At 43.6% G+C, this 22403-nt stretch overlaps 1 protein-coding gene across 1 annotated transcript; it reads right to left on the reverse strand.

Annotated features, from left to right (window-relative positions):
* Positions 1 to 12721: 12721 nt before the first annotated feature.
* Positions 12722 to 17048, reverse strand: LOC110884230 (NAC domain-containing protein 62). The gene is made up of 5 exons (XM_022131917.2): positions 16536 to 17048; positions 16142 to 16425; positions 13816 to 14439; positions 13218 to 13589; positions 12722 to 13148 (listed from the first exon to the last, which is right to left on the reverse strand). The coding sequence occupies exons 1-5, from the start codon at positions 16714 to 16716 to the stop codon at positions 12957 to 12959; spliced, it is 1653 nt and encodes a 550-aa protein (XP_021987609.1). The 5' UTR covers positions 16717 to 17048; the 3' UTR covers positions 12722 to 12956.
* Between the last annotated feature and the right edge of the window lie 5355 nt (positions 17049 to 22403).

Here is a 22403-nt window from a genome sequence, read left to right on the forward strand (position 1 = left end):
CCTGACGAGAAGTACATAAGGACGCCTACGTGGCACCAATCAGAGGACGGAGACAACTGTCCCACGATCTCCACTCGTCTGCTGATGACAGAAGGACAACAAGGCCGACAACAGTGACACGTGGCTCCAATCAAGGTGCGCCAGCACCAACGAGCGTCTAGAAGCCACTAAGCGGTCGACGCCAGTGAGACAAAGAGCATATCCGTTTTGTTGTCCGCTTCTGGCCCAAGGCCCATCAGCCCATAACCCCTTACACCTCTCCGGCTATAAATAGAGACCTCATTCCACAGGTTAAACATTCGATTCCCTTGGCTCTCACTCTTTACACTTAATTACTCTCAAAGCAGTCGCTTATTCTCACGCCGGAGCCTGGTTAAGAGGGAAACCCCCACATTCCCCTCTTAACGAGTTAACGGTGTTCTGTTTTGCAGGATAAATCACCAAGTCGGAGCTCAAATATCCTTAAGAAGATTAACCCTCATGAAAGGAGCATAAACCAATCTAATTAACTCCCTAATTAGATCACTGTTTCTTCATTGGCGCCCACCGATTTTTTCTATAACCACCCTCATCTTCTTTTATTTGAGCCTTTGACGTCTCTTTCTTCCTTCGGCTATGACTGGTCAAGGAATCATCCCAGAGTTCGGTTTCGGAACCAACTCTAACACGGCGTTGGGCGAGGGAATCCAAAACTTCCAAGCCCAACAAATCGAAGAAATCGGCGAAGTTGAAATCAACAATACTGGGGGTCCGCGCGGGAGCTTCACCCGCATCACCCAAGTGGTCACCCCAGGAAACGGAGAAGGACCTTCGAACACAGCGCCACCTCAAAATGTATCTGCATTACTTGGCTTACCAGAAGGTGAAACCCCAGCCTCGTGGTATGCCAAGAACATCGCCACTATCAATGCAGCATACCAATCGCTCATCGCGCAGCAGGCAGTTTTGACGGCAGAACCGTCCTTGGTCACCCCTCAAAGTCAGGGGGTGCGCCAAATGCCCCCACCAGCCAATATACAAGGCAGAACCAACAGGCCTCCCCCTACAAGACGTTTAAGCGTACAAGACACGCGCGATACAAGAGGGGAAACGGATAGTTACTATGACTATCCGTCGAACCTTCAACGAGGCCCTGTTCACAGCCGGCTCACGCCGCGCAACATGAACAATGAATGGGAAGAAACGGACCCATATGATCCCACATGGGAAGGTGACGAAGAATCGTCAGTCTTTAATCGTTTACCAAAAAACCATGAGTACTACAAGCCAAGACAACACATCGGCTACACAGAAGAAGCTGAAAGAGATTTCCGCCTGGCATACAGACCAGCGGAAGCTGCGGAACACTCCAAGTTTATCCCGAAAATTGCACTCGCGCCGCTTTCACGAGAGAAGCTACCCCCAACTGTTGGGAAATTCAATGGGTTGACTGACCCAGACGATCACGTCAGAACATTCACGAGTGTGGGCTGCATGGGAGGTTGGAACATGCCCATGTGGTGCCACCTGTTCATTCAAACTCTTACCGGAGCGGCTCGCGCCTGGTTTGACAGCCTTCCGCCTGGGAAGATTAAATCATGGACAGATTTCAAGACGCAATTCTTAAGCTACTTTAGCCAGCAACGTCGCTACCAACGTGACACAGCCGAAGTAGAAGATATTTGGCGAAGAGATGGTGAAGGTCTGGAGGACTTCATTACGCGTTTTAACAAAGAGTGTTTGGAAATAGGCGGCGTCAGTGAGCAACTCATGCGCTGTCACTTCAAAAAGGCTATACGCTGCGATAGTCTCATTAGAACCATCACAGGCAAAGATGGAATGCCAAAGGAGTGGGATAAACTGATGGAAGCCGCAAAAATCGTCGCGCAAACTGAGGAGTCCCTTGCTGGTGGAAAGGGCTACTACCCAGAAGATCGATTTTCAAGAGGAAGTACGCGCGACAACAACAACAAGCCTAACAAATACAAGAGTCATGACTGGAAGTCTGAGAGACCAAGAGGCCGTGACGACAGGCCACGTTACAGAGAAGATGCGCGAGAAACGATTGACCGAATCGGTTACAAGAAGGCGGTCAGAGACGACAATCGTGACAAACACTGGACTCCGCTCACAAAAACTCCAAAGGAGGTATTGATGACGGAGAATGTCGATTTCAAGGCGCCAAGGCCAATGACAAACAAGAAAGGGCAAGACCCTAACTTGTACTGCGATTTTCACAAAGATTCAGGGCACCTGACTGACGACTGTTACAGCTTGCGCCAAGAAATCGAGAGAGCGCTCAAAAGCGGCAAGCTAAGCCATTTAGTGAAGAATGTACGCAAGGAAACTCGTCAACTCCAGCGCCACGATGAAGGGAACCACAAAAAGGTCCGACGACTAGAAACTCACATGGTCAACGGACCCAGGTACAGCGCGAAAGAGAAAGGCAAACGCCCTTATGAATCTTCTTGGCAAGAGCAGCAAGTTATATTTCCAGTAGTGCGTGGCGGACCTCGCGCCACACGTCCTGTGGTCATCACCGGCATAATCGGGCATTATGAAACTGACTACATATTCATAGACCCGGGAAGTACTGCCGACATCATTTACGAACAGTGTTTCAATCAGTTGGATGAAGAGGATAAAGCGCGACTCGAACCTGTCGATTATCCTTTGTCTGGATTTTGCAACGAGATGGTTTTTCCTCTCGGACAGATCAGTTTCCCTGTCACGCTCTCTGACGGGAAACACTCAAGAACAACAAATGTGAACTTCATGGTAATGCCAGTGAAATCGAGGCATGATGTGCTTATTGGGAGGGAAACACAAGGCGAGCTAAACATGGTGACTTCAACGCCTCATTCTGCGATAGGTTTCCCAACCAAGACAGGAGTAGCAATCATATATGCCAAGAAAGAAGTAATGTCAACTGAAGAGCTGCGCCCGACAAAGGCGGCGAAGGTCTCCACGACCGAGCCGGAGAAATGGGTTTTAAACCGAAAATACCCCGAGCAGACTGTGACAATTGGCCACGCCATTTCGTCAGAAATCAGAACACGTCTAAAGCAACTGCTGTTTCGAAACATGGATATATTTGCCTGGACACCGGCAGACATGACCGGTGTCCCGCGCAACATCACCGAGCATTGCTTAAACGCGTACCCATCTGTCGAGCCAAAGGTCCAAAGAAGGCGCAGCCTAGGGGCAGACAAGACAAAGCAATGAACGAGCAGGTATATGAGCTGCTCAAAGCCGGGATCCTGCGAGAGGTAAGATATCAGAGTTGGGAGGCGAATCCCGTGATGGTCGAAAAATCAAATGGCGGATGGCGCATGTGCGTAGACTAGACGGATCTCAACAAGGCGTGCCCAAAGGATTGCTATTCCTTGCCTGAGATCGATAAAAAAATAGATTCCCTCGCGCCATACCGATGGAAGTGCTTTTTGGATTGCTACAAAGGATACCATCAAGTGCAGATGAAGCTAGAAGATGAAGACAAGACAGCGTTCAGAACGGATCTTGGAATCTTCTGCTACACAAAGATGCCTTTTGGCCTGAAGAATGCAGGCGCGACATATCAACGCTTGATGGACAAGACCTTCGCAGGTGACATCGGAAAGCATATTGAGGTTTATATCGATGATCTAGTGGTTAAAAGTCCTGAGGAGGACCAAATGTTGAAAGACATCGAGAAAACATTCAACTCATTGCGCAGCGTGAATATGAAGCTAAATCCAGCCAAGTGTTCCTTTGGCATGGAAGAGGGGAAGTTTCTAGGCTTCATTGTCACAAACGGCGGTTTCAAGGTGAATCCAGAGAAAGTACAAGCTATTGAGCGAATGCCCTCACCGAGAAACATCAAGGAAATGCAACGACTAGCCGGCCGGCTGGCCGCGCTTAATCGTTTTCTCTCCAATCACGCCGCAAAGTCGTATCCCTTCATTAGCACGTTGCGCAATTGTGTGAAGAAGCAAGAGTTCAAATGGACCCCGGAAGCCGAAACAGCTTTTCAACAAATGAAAGCGTGTCTGATCGAACTCCCTACCCTGACTGCACCATTTGAGAAGGAGCCCCTCGTACTGTACTTGTCCACCTCGGATAAGGCAGTAGGGTCAGTATTATTGGTCGACAGAAACGGGGTACAAACTCCGATCTACTATGTCAGCAGGGTACTCACTGACCCAGAAACAAGATATTCCACAACGGAAAAGCTGGTTCTTGCGCTGCTACACGCCTCCCGAAGGCTGCGCCGATACTTCACAGGCCATGTGATAACTATGCTTACAAATTTCCACATTGGCACCATACTACAGAAGCCTGAGACATCAGGCAGGTTGGCAAAATGGGCCATTGAACTGGGCGGCCATAACATCTTGTACAGGCCGCGCCCAGCCATTAAGGGGCAGGTCCTTGCCGACTTCATCACAGAAGTGCCGGCCGATAAAATCAAGGAGTGCGAGCTGATAGAGACTCCCGAGAAAGATACAACAGATGAAACTTGGATGCTTTACACCGACGGGGCATCAAATGAAGATGGCGCTGGAGCAGGATTGCGCCTGGTGAGCCCAGAGAATCACGAGTTTACTTACGCCATTAAGTTGGACTTCAAAAACACCAACAACGAGGCTGAGTACGAAGCATTTCTGGCAGGCTTACGCCTCGCCATCAAGATGGGAGCAAAAAACTTGCGCGCACATGTTGACTCACTCCTGATAGCCAGTCAAGTAAATGGCATATACGACGCGAAGGGAGAAGTCATGGCTTTATATCTGGAACAAGCGAAAGAATTGCTCCAACAATTCAAATCCCACAAAGTTATACATATCAATCGCTCAGAAAACAAGCCCGCAGATGCCCTGAGCAAACTCGTCTCGACTTCCTTTCAACATCTCGCCAAGGATGTAAGGATAGAGGTACTCAAGAACCCGTCAGTATTGCTGCGACAGGTGAATGTGATCGAAACAGGGCAACCATCGTGGATGACCCCGATCATCCAATACTTGCAAGAAGGGCTGCTCCCCGAAAACAAAGCGGAAGCAAGGAAGATCCAAAACAAAGCCCTGCAATACGAAATGAACGGCGGTATCTTGTACCGAAAATCCTTCCTAGGGCCACTACTGCGCTGTGTGGACCCCCAGGATGCGAATTATCTGATAAGGGAAATCCACGAAGGGATTTGCGGCATCCACTCCGGACCACGGATGGTTGTCGCGAAGATCATGAGCGCCGGTTACTACTGGCCTGGTATGCATGTTGACGCAATGAAGGAGATCCGCAAATGTGACTCTTGCCAGAGGCACTCTCCAAAAACGCTGCGCCCTAAAAATGATCTTATCCCCGTATCCACCGCATGGCCCTTTCAGCAATGGGGAATTGACATGGTGGGACCCTTCCCGGATGCTCCCGGCGCCGTAAAGTTCATCATAGTAGCTGTCGACTACTTCACAAAGTGGGTAGAAGCCAAAGCCCTTGCATCCACCACAACTATGATTGTGCGCAAATTCATATGGGAGCACATCATATGCAGATTTGGCCTCCCGCTCAAGATCGTGACTGACAATGGCACCAACTTTGCTTCGGACGATCTTAAGAAATGGATGAAGGAGATGAACATCGAACACACTTTCACATCCGTTGCGCACCCACAAGGCAACGGACAAGTGGAAAGTGTGAACAAATGCATCGTCGAAGGGTTAAAGGCCAGATTAGGAACAAGGCGGCGCGGATGGGTTGATGAGCTCCCAAGCATTTTATGGGCTCATCGGACCATGCCAAAGACGAGTACCGGCGAGACCCCTTTCAGCCTGGTCTATGGCTCAGAGGCGGTCATTCCGGCGGAGATTGGCCTGCCCTCGCCACGCATGACAACGGTCAACGCAGTTGACAATGAAGCGGAGAGGCGCCTAGACTTGGACCTGTTAGAAGAAAGACGCGAAATCGCGAGAATCAGAGAGGCCAAATACAAAACCCAGCTGGAAAGGTACTACAACACAAGGGTTCGCATTTGTACCTTCAACCCAGGGGAATACGTCTTTCGCGACAATGAAGCATCAAATGCGGAACGTCCAGGGAAATTGGCACCTAAATGGGAAGGCCCATATCTGATTCATGAGGTCCTGGGCAAAGGGGCCTACAAATTGCGCACCCTAGATGGCCACATCTTACCAAGAACTTGGAATGCGCAACAATTGCGCAAATGTTACATGTAATCTATTTTCGGCCTTGCGCCATCTTTCAATTCACTACGCCGGCTACAAGCCAAGCAATTATGTATGAAGGCCTAAGCGCCCATTTCTGACTTGAATGAAAACATACGACATGTTTTTTCTATTACATTTTTTCGTTTCAAATGCATGCTAAACTTTTGATTAGCGCGAAAACACTCCAGCATTTCAGGGTTGTTCGAACCACCTCCAAGGTCCTCCGCGAACAAAGCGCGAGACCGGGTGGATACCTTAATACTTAAAAAACGCTTCCATTTATTCGAGCTAATTTAACATAAAGTTTTTATAGCAATGCAATAATTGCAACGGAAAAAACCAAAATGTTTCATTTCATTTAAAACTTGCGCAAATGCGCAGCATTGTACATAGAGTGTCAGAAGAAATTACAAAGGCACAAATGCTTATCAACCACCTATTCAACAAACTATCCTATTCATCGCGGCGATCATCACCATCATCTCCGTCATCTTCACCATCATCATCGTTGCCATCATCATCACCATCGCCGCCATCATCACCAACTGGCTCTTCGTCGGACAACTCGACGGTAACTGGTGGATCGAGGACTGCCTTAAGACGCTGACACCAGTCGTCTTTCTTCAACGATTCAACAACCAACTCCATGATAGGCAAGGAAAGGTTGTCATAGGAGTTTTCAGCACTTGCCAGTGCAGCATCAGCATGTTCCGTCACTGAGCAATGACTTATGTCAAATTCCTGCCCAAGCATCTGCTCAACATGATCGGCACACTCCAGGTAGCCTCCCTGATGACCCACCGCACGCGCCGCATCTGTCAGAGCCGCTACGGCGCGGTCTAGCTCGCCCGCATTCAGGATGGAGTTGGTAACCTTCACAAAAAACAAAAAGCATTAAAGATAAACTCTCAACAAGAAAAAGCATAAGACAAAGGCACTTACCAGCACTACTCCACGAGTGCGCATCCATTCAGCTTCTGAGACAAGCGTATCGACGATGCCTTGAGCCTCGGAGTAGTTGGTTTGGGCCACATTCAGCGCAGCAGTGCTAACAGCACGCGCCTCCTCAGCCGTAGCAGCCTTAACCCTCTCGGCTTCCAGGTCGATCTCCAACGACTCGCATCTGTCAATTTGCTCGTTTAAGCGACGTTTGAGCTCCGCAATCTCAGCGTCCTTGGCGTGGAGATCTCTGTCCTTGCTAGACAGCTGTAGTTTGACCTCAGACAATTCAACCTGAAGGCCGACAAAACAACTTAGGCCGATGTATTAACAAAATAGCAAGTATAAAGGAAAACAAATAGACTAACCTCCACCTGCTGTTTGGCAGCCTTCTCTCCCTGCGCCTCCTCTACCTTCGAGGTCAAGTCAGCAACTTTAGCCTCAAGATCAACTATCTTCTGTCGAGCCGCATAGGCGTGCTCGTTGTCTTGGGCACAAATACGTTTAAAATCGGCCTTCTCCTTGGCCAGTTGCTCTTCAACATTGTGGAGTTTTTTCTGCAGCCCCTCACGGCCCCACTCTTCAGCCTTCTTGTCAACCTCAAACTTGGCTCTCTCCTCACCAAACGCGGCTTTAGATTTTTCAAATTCAGCAATACGTTTCAGCATACGCTCGCGATAAGCCTCCCAGTCGGCGCGCTCCCTAACCATCGTTCGCCATTCGCGAACTATTTGATGGTTGGCAGCACGAGCGTTGGCCTCGCCAAGGATATAAGTACGATACAACATTTCGTGAGGTTTCGCCCTTTGCCGATTGACTTCAGCAGGTGTAAAGGAGTTCAAGAACCACTCGCGCGCAGGGCTGAACTCAACGAAGGTATCTTTCTGTTTTAAACTCCAGGGGGCTTGATGAGGAGCGTCACCACGTTCTTCTTCATTGTAAGTCTTGTAGTAAATATCCCCAACGGTGTCCTTCGCACCTATCACATTGGGGTTATAACCCCCAGCTCCACCAGAGCTCGCGCCGCTTGAGGAGAAGCGGCTGGAACCCTTGGAAGTAATAACAGGACCGGTGTTAGTTGGTTTGGTGACCTCGGGACCTGGAGATTTAAGAGGCTGATCCATAGCCTTTTTCGCCGTTAGCTCCTTCTCCAAGGCCTGCTTCCTCGCCACTTCAGCCAACCTCTCCTGCTCCGCCCTCTGCTTCCTCTCCTCCTCCTCTTTTCTCTTTCTCTCCTCCTCTATCTTCTTCCTCTCTTCTTCTTTCTTTTTCTTCTCTTCCGCAACTCTCTTCTTCTCCTCCTCTCTCTTCCGATCCTCCTCCACCTTTCGCTGCGCCTCAGCAGCCTTCGCGGCATCCTGAGCAGCAGTGTCAGTGGACTTGACGGTAATCTTGGGCCTCTTCGCCGCAGCCTCACTGAATGTGACACCCTTATCAGGGGTCTTCTTCTTGATTTCTGAAAAATAAAGCAAGTGCATTTGAGTAAAGAGAAAAGTATTAAGAAGAGAGGCGAAGAACTTACCAGGAGAAAATTTGTATAACGAGCGCAGCTTGCTCGTTTTCCCAACCGCAGGAATCACAACAGATGTAGGGGCGGAAGCCACACCAGTCGTGGCTTCGCTCCTACCTCTCTTCCGCCCAATAAGCTGAGCACCGGCATCTTCTTCTTCTGCTTCGTCATCTTCAGGAAAAGATGGAGTCGCGCCAGCTTCAGGGTTACGAGAACCCGCGCTCCTAGAGCTTTTCGACCCACCAGCACCAGTTTTTCCCTTAGCTACACGTGACAAGCCTTCAAATGAGTCACTGATGATCACATAATCATCTAAGTCACGTTGACGAAGGCGAAGAGTACCTTTGACAGCAGCAGTTGTCGCGCGACTAGGGCCAGTGCCCTTGCTGGTCACTTCAGGCTCCACCTTCTTCTTCTTCTTCACAGGTTTCTTTTTCTTCTCCTCAGGGTCAATCCCCAGGTCGCGCAACACACCTGCAAAGATTTTAGACCAGGAGCTTAGCTCTCCGCTGGAAGACCCTACTGACTCCTCGCTGGAAAGATAGAAAGTCTCTTTCCCAGCAAGAGTCACAGAGCGCAAAGGACGAGGTTTAGGGTATTGCGCACCTTCAGTAGCGGTGGGCGGCGAAGCGAAGGCATCAGCAGCTGGAAACATGAAATTGCCTTTAATCTGGTCAAACCAGCTTTCCTCGTCATCGCGCAGTGGGCGAACGCCCATGGAGCCACCAAATGTAGAGAAGGCAGCTTGGTAGAGTTGCGCTTCTACAAATGGAGATAAGTAAGTGACAATTACAGAAATCCTACTTAGAAAAAGAATAGAGAAATGACTAACCTTGATCGCCAAGCTTTAACACGGGAACTTCCCTGCTGCTAGGTGACCACTGGTCACTCATTTTCGCTGCAACCAAGACGTTTTCCCCAAACACCCGGTTCGGAGTTGGGGTCAGCTGCTGGTACCACAGAGCAGTTTTCGGGATGGGAAGATCTTCCTTGAGTATGGCCTCAGTCCAGTCCCTAAAGGGCATGGCAATCGGCAAGACTTCTTCCCTGATGAAGAAGAACTTGGGTTTCCAGTCGTGGAAACTCTTAGGAGGATTCAACAAGATCTTCTTTGCCGCGCCCCGGCTTGCAAACGAGAAGAACCCCATCGTTCTCTGCAACTGGTAGAAAGCACGAAACTTATCTACCGATGGCTCGAAGCCATGGGAATGGCACAAAAATTCAAAGTGTCGTACCCTCACCATCCCGGGAGGGCTCATCTGAGATATATGGAAATTGTAGTAAGAAAGGATACTGCCTAGGAAGTTGGTCGCCGGCAGTCGGAAATTACCCTGAAGAAAGAAGTCTTCATACAGGGTAATGTAACCGGGTGGTGCATCAGCCGCGGTCTGGCCCTGAGCCGGATACCGGGCATCCCACTCCGGTGGGAATCTGAAACTACGAACAATCTGTTCGAAGAGACCTAAGTCCCATCTAAGGACAGGAACTGGTCCTTCCTCACTAACAAGAGCCTCTTGGTGTTCTTCACTCATCTTTTTAGAAAAGATCTGGAAAAAAGCTTGAAGAAAAGTTTGAAGATTTGAAGAAATCTTGAAGAGACGAAGAACACTTTGAAGATTCAAAGAGTTTTTGAGAGAAAAGTGGAGAAGAAACGAAGAGAAGTGAGAATCTCTCACCTTCTCTTCGGATATATATACCCATCGCATTTAATGCGATGGGTAACCGTGCCGCGTTCGCCGCTAGGCCAACCAACGAGAGGTTGCCACGTCAAGCGGGAAACCAGGGGTGACGGTTACCACGCGCGCGTGGGCCTCACTCTCCTGACATGAAGTGCAACCGCCGCAGGCGGCATGATGACACCCGTGCCAGGGGTCAACTCAAACGTCACTCTCAGCGACTTATCTCACCAACCTGTCAGAAGTTCTAATTTCGAAGTTTCCCGCCATAAATGTTGCAAGTAACTTCATGCAGAAGTTACATGAACCGCGCCAGCTACATATCACCTCCAATAAACCCGCGCGCCTGATCAGACAAACGACAATCCCTAAAGACCTGCATTGGTACTCGCGCAATTGAAAACAACATTTTCCGCATGCGCCACACCAATCAGGATCAAAAGAACTTTTCCCCTATTACACCTATTTCTTCTAATTTTATTAAGTCCAGAGCTCCAACCACTTGCGTTGCGCATGGTGCAGCACTGGACTGGGGGGACTTGAAGGGGTATGGTCCCAAAAAGCCGCGCAAACCTCCGACCAGGTTGCGCGCGGAACCATACTCCTTATTTCAGAAAACTTATTAACATTATCCACGCGCGTCCTACACGCGTTGTGGTTTACCCTGCGCGAGGCAAGGCTCACAAGAGGCCCAGATATCAGCACTTAGCATAAAACAATGGAACAAATGAGCCACTCAGTAGGGAAGCGCGCGGCTACCTACAGTGGTACATAAGGTACAAGTGGCAGTAAAAGGAGCCAATGAGCGTCTAGCAGGCTCTGGTCAATCGTGCGCCACGATCGCCTGACGAGAAGTACATAAGGACGCCTACGTGGCACCAATCAGAGGACGGAGACAACTGTCCCACGATCTCCACTCGTCTGCTGATGACAGAAGGACAACAAGGCCGACAACAGTGACACGTGGCTCCAATCAAGGTGCGCCAGCACCAACGAGCGTCTAGAAGCCACTAAGCGGTCGACGCCAGTGAGACAAGGAGCATATCCGTTTTGTTGTCCGCTTCTGGCCCAAGGCCCATCAGCCCATAACCCCTTACACCTCTCCGGCTATAAATAGAGACCTCATTCCACAGGTTAAACATTCGATTCCCTTGGCTCTCACTCTTTACACTTAGTTACTCTCAAAGCAGTCGCTTATTCTCACGCCGGAGCCTGGTTAAGAGGGAAACCCCCACATTCCCCTCTTAACGAGTTATGGTGTTCTGTTTTGCAGGATAAATCACCAAGTCGGAGCTCAAATATCCTTAAGAAGATTAACCCTCATGAAAGGAGCATAAACCAATCTAATTAACTCCCTAATTAGATCACTGTTTCTTCAATCCTGAACATACATCATCTCATATTAGCATCTTTTTCAGTTAAACTTCATTAAAACAAGCCTATATATCCCCCACTTGTAGTGGAGTGGTGGAAAGAACTTTGGGTTTCCTTGGAGACCCGGGTTCGATCCCCACCTGTTGCATTTGGGGGTAAGGGCAATGAGGGCGAGGAGACCCGTGGACACAAAGGACCGCGGGCCTGAGCCTGAGCCCGCCCCCGGTTTTCATCCGGCTGTTACTCTAGCGAGGCTTCTTGTGTGGAGGCAGAACGGTTTTCGGGGGAAAGCCGTAACCAAGTCTGATAATCAGCGCGGGCCCGGTTAGGACAACGTAGTCTGGGCAGACTTGGCTAGGGGCCCCCGATTTGGGGGGTGTGGGGGTTGCTCTCACAACCAAAGTAGACTCTCACCTTTCAAAAAAAAAAAAAAGCCTACGACCCAAACGGGCAACAGGCCATACATACAAATACATCCGACCCAAACGGGCAAAGGGCAAGTAAATTACAACATGTACAAAGGGTATTTACACCACTCCAACCAGCTAATATACTTACATGAAGATCTATTTCTAGCTCAAACGTAACCTCTAGATTTTACCTCCCCTATAATCTCTTACGTGCTACATCTTTTCTGAGAGTTTGAATTTACCTATTTTAACAACTTCATCATAAGTTTTTTCACTTCCTAATTATTTGGAACTCATTTGACAACAAGGAAAGTATATTTCGGCTCCATTCATTTCTGTTTTTACCAATAAACCTCTTTTTTTTAACTAAATTTAACCAACTTTTTTCCATTTTCACGTGAGTTTGGTGTTCCTTTCCGACTTTGAATTTGTAATTTAGAATATTCACCGAATAAAGATGGAATGGCACGTGATGTGACAATACCAAGTGTTGGACCATCTTTTTAGGATTAATAATTCATACCCTTTAAACCTTTTAGCCTAATCTCTAAATCTTTACAAAAAGCCGCAACAACAAGGATAACCATTTTGAGTCTAACTTGCAAGCCAAGCTACCCATGAATGTAAGCTTAGATAACCTTATAACTATATAAATATAGTTGCAGTTTTATTAGAATTGACAAACGAGACAAGCTCGAGGTTGATACATGACTCATAACACACCCAGGCTCAAGCTCGCAGTTTTCTTGGTCTAAAAAACTCGAGCTCGACTCGTTTACAAACCTAACCTATCGACCAACACATACTAAAGTCGGAAAAAAAGATACATACGTCATATAAACATAATAAGGCTACTAATTCACAACAATCAGTCATCTCTCACTACAAAACTCAATAATTTCCACAAACTAGCAATTCCTACACACAAGCCCAGAACCAGAAGCACCTTATGCATATGCACACGAATTCCAAGAACAATGTCGGCTTTTGGCTTTACATGTGAAACAATATCTTGATCGTATCCTCCATCAACTGTGGAGACAGCAGTTGGGCCTTCCTCCTGCAAAATCGCGGTTTCAAAATCAACACTCTCATTGGGGAGTTGAAATGTTTAAAAGTTGAAAACTACCTTAATCATGATCGGTTTCCGTTCGTTTTCTTCTTCACTACGGGTGGTGACAGGCCCCATTTGAAGCTTCTTTTGAAAACGGATGATCGGTTTCGGTTCGTTTTCTTCTTCACTACGGGTGATGACCGGCCCTATTTGAAGCTTCTTTTGAAAACGGATTCTTCTCGGTGCTGTTCCTTGAGCGTTAAAGTCTGGACCGTTAGCAACACTTTGTGTAGGGCGTCTCCTTATCTTGATTCCTGTATCAGAAACATGCTCGCTGTTGGATGCAAATGCAGCTTCACTATCGACGCTGCCGCAAGAATCTTCTTTGGCTTGAGCAATTCCAGTTTCAAAAGCTTCAGGCTGGAAAGAGAAATCCCGACTCATACGCTACAAAAAAACCAGATGACACAAGGTTAATTTAGCAACCAACAACAGTTCATGTGTGTTGCGACTAAACCCTTTGTCACTGTAGGTATAAAAAATAACGTTCTTTTTAGTTTTTACTTTTATATATAACAAATGATTTTGCGTTATGATAACACATGGCATCGTGCTATAAAAATTAGCTGGCGCATAAAACTATGTTACATGTTGATATTAAAGATGAGTGTACCTGTATTTGCATGACTTCACCGTCTGATTCGCCACTATAATCATTTTCTTTAACATTAACTCCAGGAAATGAAGCTTGAGCAACGGACCCGCCATTAACACCAGAATCATTGTCTAGCTGATCTGATACAGCTAGACAATTGCTCCAGAACTCAACACTCCCGGATTGATTTTGCATTCCATTTTCTTCAAAACCAGAGTTCACAACTCCGTGGTTGCCAGCATATGCAGGTCCGAATTCGAGTTGCATCTGAGGATGCGTAATAGGGGAAAACATATTCGAATCTAAATGTACGGGTGGTTCATCCAACCAATTATTTAGAGCTTCTTCTAGATTAAAATCATCATCCTGATAATTTGAACCAATACCATGGTCCTGACAATCATAAAAACCAAACATGTCACCGTTCCTCTCATAATCTTCGGTTTTCAAAATCCGGTTGGTCGGAGGTTGCACGTTCTGTTGAACGGTCAAACCCGGAGTTACAGGCTCTGACTGAGCATCTTCCATAGAAGACTTCACAACAGAAAGAGGAGATGCATCACTCTGATCCACATCACCACTCTCGCCGTTCTCATCTTTTCCATCATACTTCTTGAACAAACGACAAAGCACAAATGGGCTCTGCAAATTTATAACAAAGCTCGTTACTTTATGCTTTAAAACTACAAATCTTGAATAAAAATCACAACTTTATGCATCAAAACGAAAAATCTTGAATAAAAATAGAACTTTATGCATCAAAACTAGAAAATCATGAACAAAAATTACAACTTTATGCATCAAAACTACAAAACTTGAACAGAAACCATAACTTTATGCATCAAAACTAAAAATCTTGAACAGAAATCACAACTTCTTGCAAAAAAACTAAAAAACTTGAACAAAAAACACAACTTCATGCAAAAAACCTAAAAAACTTGAACAAAAATCACAGCTTCATGCATCAAAACTAAAAACCTTGAACAAAAATCACAGCTTCATGCATCAAAACTAAAAATCTTGAACAAATATAACATCTTCATACATCAAAACTAATAATCTTGAACAAAAATCACATCTTCATACATCAAAACTAATAATCTTGAACAAAAATCACAACTATATCTATATGCCTCAGAACTATAAATCTTGAACAAAAACCACAACTTTATGCATCTAAACTAAAAACTTGAACAAAAATCAAAACTTTATGCAACAAAACTAAAAATCTTGAACAAAAATCAAAACTTTATGCATCAAAACTAAAAATATTGAACAAAAAATCAAAACTTTATGCATCAAAACTAACAATCTTGAACAAAAATCACAGCTTCATGCATCAAAACTAAAAAATCTTGAACAAAAATATCATCTTCATGCATCAAAACTAAAAATCTTGAACATAAATCAAAACTTTATGCATCAAACTAAAAATCCTGAACAAAAATAAAAACTTTATGCCTTAAAAAGTACAAATTTTGAACAAAAATCACAACTTTATGCATCAAAACTAAAAAACTTAAACAAAATCACAGCTTCATGCATCAAAACTAAAAAAACTTGAACAAAAATAACATCTTCATACATCAAAACTAAAAATATTGAACAAAAATCACAACTAAATCTATATGCATCAGAACTATAAATCTTGAACAAAAACCACAACTTTATGCATCAAAGCTAAAAATTTTGAACAAAAACCACATCTTTATGCATCAAAACTAAAAATTTTGAACAAAAATCACAACTAAATCTATATGCATCAGAACTATAAATCTTGAACAAAAACCACAACTTTATGCATCAAAACTAAAAATTTTGAACAAAAACCACATCTTTATGCATCAAAACTAAAAATTTTGAACAAAAACCACAACTTTATGCATCAAAACTAAAAATCTTGAACAAAAATCACAACTTTATGCATCAAAAAAAAAAAAATTTCTTGAACAGAAATCACAACTTTATGCATCAAAATTAAAAAAAAAAAATGAACAAAAATCACAACTTTATGCATCAAAACTAAAAATCATGAACAGAAATCACAACTTTATGCATCAAAACTAAAAATCTTGAACAGAAATCACAACTTTATGCATCAGAACAAAAAATCTTGAACAGAAATCACAACTTTATGCATAAAAAAAAATCTTGAACAGAAATCACAACTTTATGCATCAAAATTAAAAAAATTTGAACAAAAATCGCAGCTTCATGCATTAAAACTAAAAAATCTTGAACAAAAATTACAACTTTATGCATCAAAAAAAAAAAAAAAATCTTGAACAAAGAAAAACCACAAGTGTATGCATGAAAACCATAAATCTTAAAGAAAAACCACAACCTGTCCAGGATGGGTACCATCAAGTTCCTTCTCAGTAGCACAATACTCATGAATAACCCAGTGGGTTCTCTCCCCCTTTGGGGCCCGACCCGTGTAGAAGACAAGGGTCTTTTTCTTCCCAATCACACTATTCCCCCTATTCGTCTTGATCGTCCGATCTTTTCCAGTAGCCTTCCAATACCCAGAAACCGTTGCCCGGTTAGATCGCTGCCCGTTCTGATACTTTCTATCTTTCGGGCAGAAAAAGAACCATTCATTGTCAATTGACTCGATCACCGACAAATCTGCACAAAATTCACTTCATTTATCAGTTTATGTCAACCCCAAGATTCTGAATCTGGGTATGCTCAAAAAAGGTAAAAATATAAAGAAAAAAAAAAGGAAAAAGACAAACCGGGTAAGTCCCAAGGCTCTTTCTTGCAAACATCTACTTCACGAATACAACTCACTTCTTTATCGAAACCGTTGATCTTCAAACGGAGATAATGATTCACCAGTTCTTCATCCGTCGGTCGAAACCGGTAACCGACCGGTAAAGATCTTATCGGTAAGGATTTTACTGGCACGACTTCCATTGTAACAATTCACAACGGGTTTTTGATGGGTCTTTGAAACAATTCACACACGGGTTTTGGATAATCTTTGAAAAAGATGGATTTTAGAAGTAAGAAACACTAGGGTTATGATCAATGTTTCAAGTGGGTTATTGAAAAAAGTGGATTTTTTTTATATATGATTGAAGACGTCAGCTAAAATTGGTGAGGAAGAGGAAAGTGGGTAGTGAGGTTCGTGGATAGAGAAGGTGAGTTTTAATTCTGTGTATATACCGCGTAAAATTGATTGGACAAGAGTTGGGTGTTATTTACGATTATGCCATTCGGATTTAGGATATTTGGTCTTTGTTGTAGAGGGTAATATGGGGAGAGGAAAGTTTGTAGGCTTAATGAGGAAGATAAAGAGAAAAAGTCATCCAACCAATGAAATGATGACACGTTGACGTACGTGGAGATGATCGCTCACAATCCCAAACCGGCAAACCATCTTTCACACAAATTATTTAACAATAGGTTTATCTTTATACCACTTTTCAGGTGATGTCTTTTTTAACGAATGTTGACAGACGTTGTTTTTTACTAGGTATTTTGTTGCAATTTTAGTACTTTACACCCAACTCAGTTAAAAAACCCTGTTAATTGTTGACATGCGGTGTCCTTTACTAGGTATTTTGTTGCAAGTTTAGTCCTTTACCTAGGTATTTTGTTGCAAGTTTAGTCCTTTACACCCAACAATTAACATAGTTTTCTAACTAGGTTGGGTGTAAAGGACTAAACTTGCAACAAAATACCTAGTAAAGGACACCGCCTGTCAACATTCATTAAAAAAGACACCGCCTGAAAAGTGGTATAAAGATAAATGACAAAACTTGTAATTTTTCCTTAACAATAAGACCGTTCTAGAGTGGCTTGAAAATTAGTAGCTACGCGACACGTAAGCACAGAAAAGTGGCGTGGTGAAAAAATGGGTGTGAAAAGAAATGTGGAAGAGAGGTGTTATTCAACACATGACACCTATTTAATATTATTATTTTCTATTTAAAAAATATATAAAATCAATTAAATTTAATTTAAGAACATTAATATTAACTTAATAAACATAAATTTTAAAAATCACATAAAATTGAAGTTACATAAAATTAAAAAAGAAATTACATAAACTTCAATCATCCCCTTCGTCAAAGTCGTCTCGTGGAAGGCTCCAAATGTGTTTAACCAAATGCGCTCGAAGGTTGTGATGCATTGTATCATGTTTAATTTCAATCAAGTTCGTTTCATTTTCTTGTTCACTTAATTCTACGGCGCTTGGTTTGGTGAATAATAACCACTTACCAATAACTCATGTGCGGTGACTGTGACAACCCTTACTAAACCAGGTATCCGTACGATTTAATTAAAAATTAATTGCTGCTTAATTACTGTGCTTAACTGAAATTGTGAATGAACTGCTACTTGACTGTTGATACTTGTACATATCTGCATCATACTTTACATACCGTCACTACATTATTTACGTACTGAACTCTAGTGACAAACATGATGCACAAATGCACAGTAGCACTATGAGCGGATAACCTATTGAACATGCTGATAAAGCCAGCATCAGGCAGACACTGCCTCTAAGGCCTGTATGAGCCAGAAATATTTTTACTACACCCATAGTGAGTGTAGGGATACAAGGGTTGTAGGACTGCGTCTCTAGGAATAAGATATAATGACTGGATGTGCCTAAAACGTACTCTAAGCACAAGCCACAGCACTTTAATTAACATACCAGCTTCCGGCTAACTAATAAAGTGCCAAAACATGAGGAAAATATTCCTGACACTTTGGGAAATAAGTTGTGTCACTAAAAATATTATTAACGACACTTAAAAGCTTACTTAAGCACTTTAACGGATTACTATCCAACCGAACAACCGGACTTTACCCGGAACATAAAAATATTGACAGTAACAATATTGATCTTTTTCTGAGCCAGTTAGGGTCCCTGAATACCCTAACACCCGCTATAAAGCACATCACACCACTAACCGAGTTAACCCCTAAATCTAACTTGGTTTAACCTAACTAATACTTAAACTCTAGTTGGAATCGAACTAGCTTACCCCCACCCCCCTTGGGCCGATTCGGTCCCCATGTAACTAGTCTTGTACCATTTCTTGATTATAATATAAACTCTTGTCTCAAATCTAGAAGACATTCGATCCATTGGTCCATAATCCCTAAGATTATCTATAAGTATTAGCTTAAACACACAAGATCCACACTCCACATTCACCAACACACCTCTCTCTCTCTTGCTCCCAAGCTCACGGCCGAACACCCCCCTTGGCACCCCATCATTTTCGGCTCTTGATCCTCCCATTCCAAGGTTATACAAGTCTTACGGGTCACGCATAAGGAGTCTTGGAGCTAACGGAAGGCGAAGGACCTTTCTACTTTGCTTTTATCCACCTCTTCTTCGCATAGATTCTTCCCTAGCCCCGAGCTAGAGGTATAACACTTAAAACTCATACTCGAACTAATCTAAGGTGGTTAATAAGATTTGTAACGGTTAAAAGTCGGAAACTTGCGTTTTGAGACATTAAAGTCTACTAAAAACATGAATCTTGTTGGTTAAAAGCATAATAGTTGTGTAAAAGTTGTAGTATTTGAAAGTTGTGATTATTTAGGCCCGATCTACGTTGTGGTAGCTCCGATCACCATTTAACCCGGTTTGGTTAAGATCATGGATCTTGACATAAGCTTGTTTTGAATGGTACAAGGGTTAAAAGGTGAAACTCTACCACACAAGAAACATGAACTTGTGTAAAAGTATTTTTACTTGTAAAATAGTGTTTAAAACTAGCGGATCTACGTATCTGCAAGTGGTATTTTCAAAGGACCATGTGTCGAGAAAATCATGTTTTCTAAAAGTCGGATGACACACTAACAAGTATGATTTTTACAAACCACAAGTGTATAAACACTTGTGAAACGAAAAGTTTCGACAAAATAACAATCTTTGTGAAAGATGACGGGAAGTTGTAAAGATAGATTTATTCTAAAAACGAGGTTTTTACGAGATTAAACTATTTTATACAAAGATCCACAAAATATAACGGGATCTACACTATAGTTTTCGGAAAAACTACAAGTTCATGCGATTATGCAATTTACATACTTGTCGACTAGTTTGATGTGTCAGAAATTGTTTGGTTGAATCAAGAAGTTGTTGAAATGATTTTGTAAAAGAAAATGATACGCTTGAAAGCGTGGCCACCTCCAGTTACAGGGGAAACTCTGGCGAAATTTTTCTAAAAACCTAACACTTAGAATTATTTACAAGTGTTAGAATTATTTTTGAAATGTTTTCAAAATATATTTCGCCACGACTTTATTTACAAATATTCGGAGGTGGGATTTTCACAAAACTAAACGTGATAAATATATATTTGGTAAATATAATTTTTTCACAACACTGTTTATGATTATTTTGTGAAAATACACAAATATTATTTTTAGAGTAAAAATAATATTTACGAACGTTGACAGATCCAAAATAATACGAACGCTTTCACGATAAACATATAAGTTACAACGGTAATTATTATTACCACACGATTACGAAAACGTAACTTACGCATTATACGGAAATGATTATGAACGAATATTTTATCAACGTATTATTTTTGGGGAAAAATTATGTGAAATGGAAATATAATATTTTTGAGAAAAATATTTATATTTTGGAATTGGAAATGAAAATATATTAAGTAAGACTTAATATTATAAATTGAACGCACATGTATTAAATCCCCCATCCTTGGGAAGGAGATTAACTACCAAGTACATACAAAATATAAACACGAAATAGTTGTCTAACTATTTCCCAAAAACCTAAACTATAAAGCTAAGGCACGGCCATCCGTCTAATAGAATTAGTACATGTAGGTCGTCGCACAGCTGACATTCGGAGTACTTGGTAGAGACGCACTGACTGTGAGTTCATGTCCCCCTTTTCTCTTAACTGTTTTCAGTTTTCTAAACTGCGGGGGTGAAATACATGTTACTATTTACGAGTACTTTATACATGGTATGGTTAGCGTAAGGAGGGTTACTACTTAGATCATGTGAGTGGGTAGGCGCAACTTGAGGCCATTAATCCTCATTGTGGGACCGAGGGACAGTAGCGGTAGATCTATCTGGGTGTAGCGAGCCCAGCCCCAGGCCCAGCAGAACGGACCTCGGGGTGACTTTGTGCCCAACGCAAAATCCGCTAGGTTTGAGTCTTCCTACTTGCACTTCACACATATCAATGGCCTTGCAAACCATTGGTGATCTCTTTTTCCTTATTTGCTACATACCAGGATTTTTGATAAATACAAAGGTTTATTTACTCACTTACACATGAACTTGCTCAACATTATTGTTGATTTTTCAACTTACATGTATTTCAGGGAATTAAAAGGTCTGGCGCGGTATGGCACGTTTTCCCGCTGCACTAGTTTCCAAGGTCATCCGGGGTTTAGGGAATGTGACTCTTTCCTGGACAAGTCACAGTCCTTAAACTGTGTTTGTGTATGTTTAAGTCTGTAATGTTTGTTGAACAAGATTATGGTTGTTAGGGTGTTTCCCGTTAAAACAATGTTATGGTATTTTCGGTTTTAAACTTAATGGATGATCTTGCATATTTTTAAATTCATATAGCTTTGTTATGATTAAGCTATGGTATTAAGAAGTCACACCAAATTAACCACGCTTCCGCAAAGCCAGGGTGTGACAGCTTGGTATCAGAGCTCTGATCATAGCGAACTAGGATTCCTTCTCGAGTCTAGACTATGATCACTAGGGCTCTCACGAAAACATTTTTACTGCATACCACTTAAGTCCAGATCCAAAACCTTTTTACAAACAAATGTTGAGCACATTTTATTTATTATTTTTAGGCTCAGTCTGGGAGGCTGAGGCTCGGTCTGGGAGGCCGAGGCTTGATCTAATAGATCGAGGTAGTTGTCTAGTGGGACTAGGGAGTCAGTCTGGGAGGCTGGGAGAATTGGCTAGTGGGACTAGGGAGTCAGTCTGGGAGGCTGGGAGAATTGGCTAGTGGGACTAGGAAGAGCAGTCTGGGAGGCTGGGAGAATTGGCTAGTGGGACTAGGAAGAGCAGTCTGGGAGGCTGGGAGAATTGGCTAGTGGGACTAGGAAGAGCAGTCTGGGAGGCTGGGAGGCTAGTGGGACTAGGAGGTTTATGTGATATCTTACTTGGTAACTTATGTGATTACCTGATTGTATGACTGATTATTTGTGCATATTTATGTTTATGTTACAGACTCATGGACTCGCCTGGTACTGGCGACTCGGACACCACCGGACCCATACCTGTAGTATCTGACGACCTCGTATCCTCAGAGCACGAGGTGCACACTTCTGACTACACCAGCACGGACGATGACGATTTCCAGCCCTTCGCACTACCCGAGGGTGCTGATGAGCCTGCAGATGGCCCTCCTGCTGAGTACCTACCTCTAGTAGTGATTCCGGCTCCTATACCTTTAGCCGTCTATCCCGCATATGACTTACTTCTTGACGCCGAGGCTGACGGCGATATCGATCTGTTTGAGGATGAGCCTATCGAGGATGAGATCCCGGACGCAGCCCTACTTCCTGCTGGCGATCTTCTGATGATCGCTGATGCCCCTGCCGAGGACTCACCCGCACATTCAC

This window comes from Helianthus annuus, chromosome 4 (genome assembly GCF_002127325.2).
Source record: "Helianthus annuus cultivar XRQ/B chromosome 4, HanXRQr2.0-SUNRISE, whole genome shotgun sequence".
NCBI lineage: Eukaryota > Viridiplantae > Streptophyta > Magnoliopsida > Asterales > Asteraceae > Helianthus > Helianthus annuus.